Consider the following 2,500-nt stretch of genomic DNA (forward strand, 5'->3'; position numbering starts at 1 on the left):
GCGATCGTCACGAGGGGCTTTACTGCTCCGTTCCAGACACGTATCACACGTCACTTAACTTTACATCAGATCGAGAATCAGTTAGTATTGTGTGAAGTGTGTCTGTGCACCCACTGTATGTTCTTCGTGTATCCAACCTGTTAGTAAGTCAGGGACAGCCGTGATACAGCGCCCCCTGGAGCCGACAGGGTTACGGGTGTGAGGGTGATCACGCCGTCACTTTAAGAGCATTTCTTTCAGTTACACAGCAGTTCCACTCCGCTGCCTCACACAGAATTAATGACCTGAAAGAACAGGATTCCAAAACAAATCGAACATGAATAAGATGACCAGAGTGAAAGTAATGGCACCCTGCCATCGTTGGGAGGTTTTGTACTTTCATTCTTTACCCCATTTTGTCAGTTTTGTGGGCGGGGCAAACCGTAAATGCACCACGACGAACACGCACTGCGGCGAACTCTTAGCCACGAAAGCCGAACTATGAGATTGATAACCGGGGCGCGCTGGTCTCGTCGCCCCTGCGCGCTTTTCTGGGTGGGTTTGAGCGTCCCAAGAAGAAGAAGGAAAAAACGTCGTCGACGAAAAGGTCAAGTACGAAGTCTCGCTACACGTTTGTAAGGTGCTGAATATGCAAACAAACACTGATAAGGTCAGGATTTGAATAAACCCCACTCTGAGAACGGAAAAATCATCCGTTTGACCTTTCTCGAGTGTGATTTAGGAGGAAGAGGGAAACAAATCCGCACGGCCTCGAACACCACGACACGACACGACGCGTCGAGAAGATGAAGCGGCTCTTCCGGTTCTTTCGTTCAACACGTGGAGTGCAGATGTGTTTGTGTTCGTGGATGAAGCCCCGAGCACGCTGAAGTCATCAGATTTGTGATTGTTCTTGTTCTTCTTTCCTTTCTCCAGGCCAGCGGAGCGGTCGGAAGTGGAAGCATGCAGCTGCTGGAGACGGATTTCTCTCGTACGTTGACCGAGTTGGTGGATCTGCATCTCTTCCACCAGAAGAGCATCCCGGTGTTCCTCAGCGCCGTGACGCTCGACCTGTTCAGCCGGCAAACCGTCGTTTAACACCGCGATCGGAAATCTTAGTTTTCTTCTTCTTCTAGAGATGTGATGATACGCAGAAACGGACTGTTTAAAAAAAAAAAAAAGCTTTTAAAAGATGTTTCGGTGTACGGAATGTGATCGTGGACCTCGATCGTAGTCTTAAAGAAAAAAGAGTGGAGTTTAGCGTAATGCAGTCAAGTACTTTAACGCAGACGCAGACGAGACGACTGCGCCAGTCGTTTCGCTCGCTTCATCGGATTCTTAAAAGGTCGTCATGGCGTCGCTGTCCGATTCGTCCGGCGCTGTAGAAAAACGTAACGGATATGAGCGGGTTTTTTTTTTTTATTTACTTTCCTAAATAAAGAATCATTCGAACGGTTTGTCTGGGTGTACTTCCTCTCCGGTCGCTGTGTGAGCTTTGGGAGAATGTCCAGTAACGCCGCATCATACATTAAAAAGTAAATAATAAAGAAATAGTTCAATAAAACTGTGTGTTATTTCACGTCTGTTTGTGGATTAAACGTGAATCGAGTTGGATCAGACGCCTTCTCAATCAGACGCCTTCTCAATCAGACGCCTTCTCAATCACACGCCTTCTCAATCAGACGCCTTCTCACACCTTCCTAAAGCAAACCATCTCAGATACGGAGATGAAACACTCGAGGAGAATCCACGTCATACCGAACATTCTTGTCCAGCAGAATGACTCGGTTCAATTCATGGAACAGATTCCACATCGTGTGTGTGTGTGTGTGTGTGTGTGTGTGTGTGTGTGTGTGTGTGTGTTTGAGAAACTGTTAAACTAGAAACAGAAAGAGTATTTGTCCACCACTTCTTGCTGTCGTGAAGAGGAGGTTGCGTCAGTGTGTGGGACTCTCCGAGTCTCGCTCCTTTACTCTCCGGTTCAGTCGAGTCGAGGCTTCGTGCCTCTAAAGGCTCGTTTAGCAGCTTTCCCTCCGGTGAACGTGGAACTGGTACGATGGGGAGATTCCCACATGGAGAAACGGACTCGGTATGAGGATGCGAATAGAGCTGGCCTTGAAAGAATCCCGCTAGAAGAACGGACTCTGTGATGTTTACGCGTTTACACAAACACTCTGCGTTTTCTCGTCAGAGGACATTCCAGTGTGTGGAGGAAAAAAACACAAGAAAGCGTTTACAGTAAAGGAGACATGTGACGCTGGGATCAGAATTGATCTGCAGTTTATTCACTAACTCTCATTTACATTACTGAGCAGAGCTCTTAGAATTGCCTTAAGGCTAATGAATCACGATCCCGGAAACGGATAAAAATCACCTGTCTGTTGTGTGTTTGGATTAAAGCAGAACACACGAGCGTTCTGTTTCACTCCCTGGACTGTCAGAGCTGGAGATCTTATTAATCCCGACCAAACTCCATCTGCTGTACAGACCGGTTTCCCGCTCTGGAACGTCGGCACGGTTT

At 47.5% G+C, this 2,500-nt stretch overlaps 1 protein-coding gene across 2 annotated transcripts in view; it reads left to right on the forward strand.

The window, feature by feature from the left end:
• The window catches only part of mad1l1 (mitotic arrest deficient 1 like 1), a 33,038-nt gene extending 31,602 nt beyond the window's left edge, over positions 1-1,436 (forward strand). For both annotated transcript variants that reach the window (XM_017458183.3, XM_053676300.1), the window contains one exon: positions 916-1,436. In XM_017458183.3, the coding sequence (XP_017313672.3) occupies positions 916-1,077 (162 nt within the window). In that variant the 3' untranslated portion in view covers positions 1,078-1,436. The remainder of the gene's footprint in view (positions 1-915) is intronic.
• The last annotated feature ends 1,064 nt before the right edge of the window (positions 1,437-2,500 follow it).

Source organism: Ictalurus punctatus, chromosome 26 (assembly GCF_001660625.3).
Source record: "Ictalurus punctatus breed USDA103 chromosome 26, Coco_2.0, whole genome shotgun sequence".
NCBI classification, from domain to species: Eukaryota; Metazoa; Chordata; class Actinopteri; order Siluriformes; family Ictaluridae; genus Ictalurus; species Ictalurus punctatus.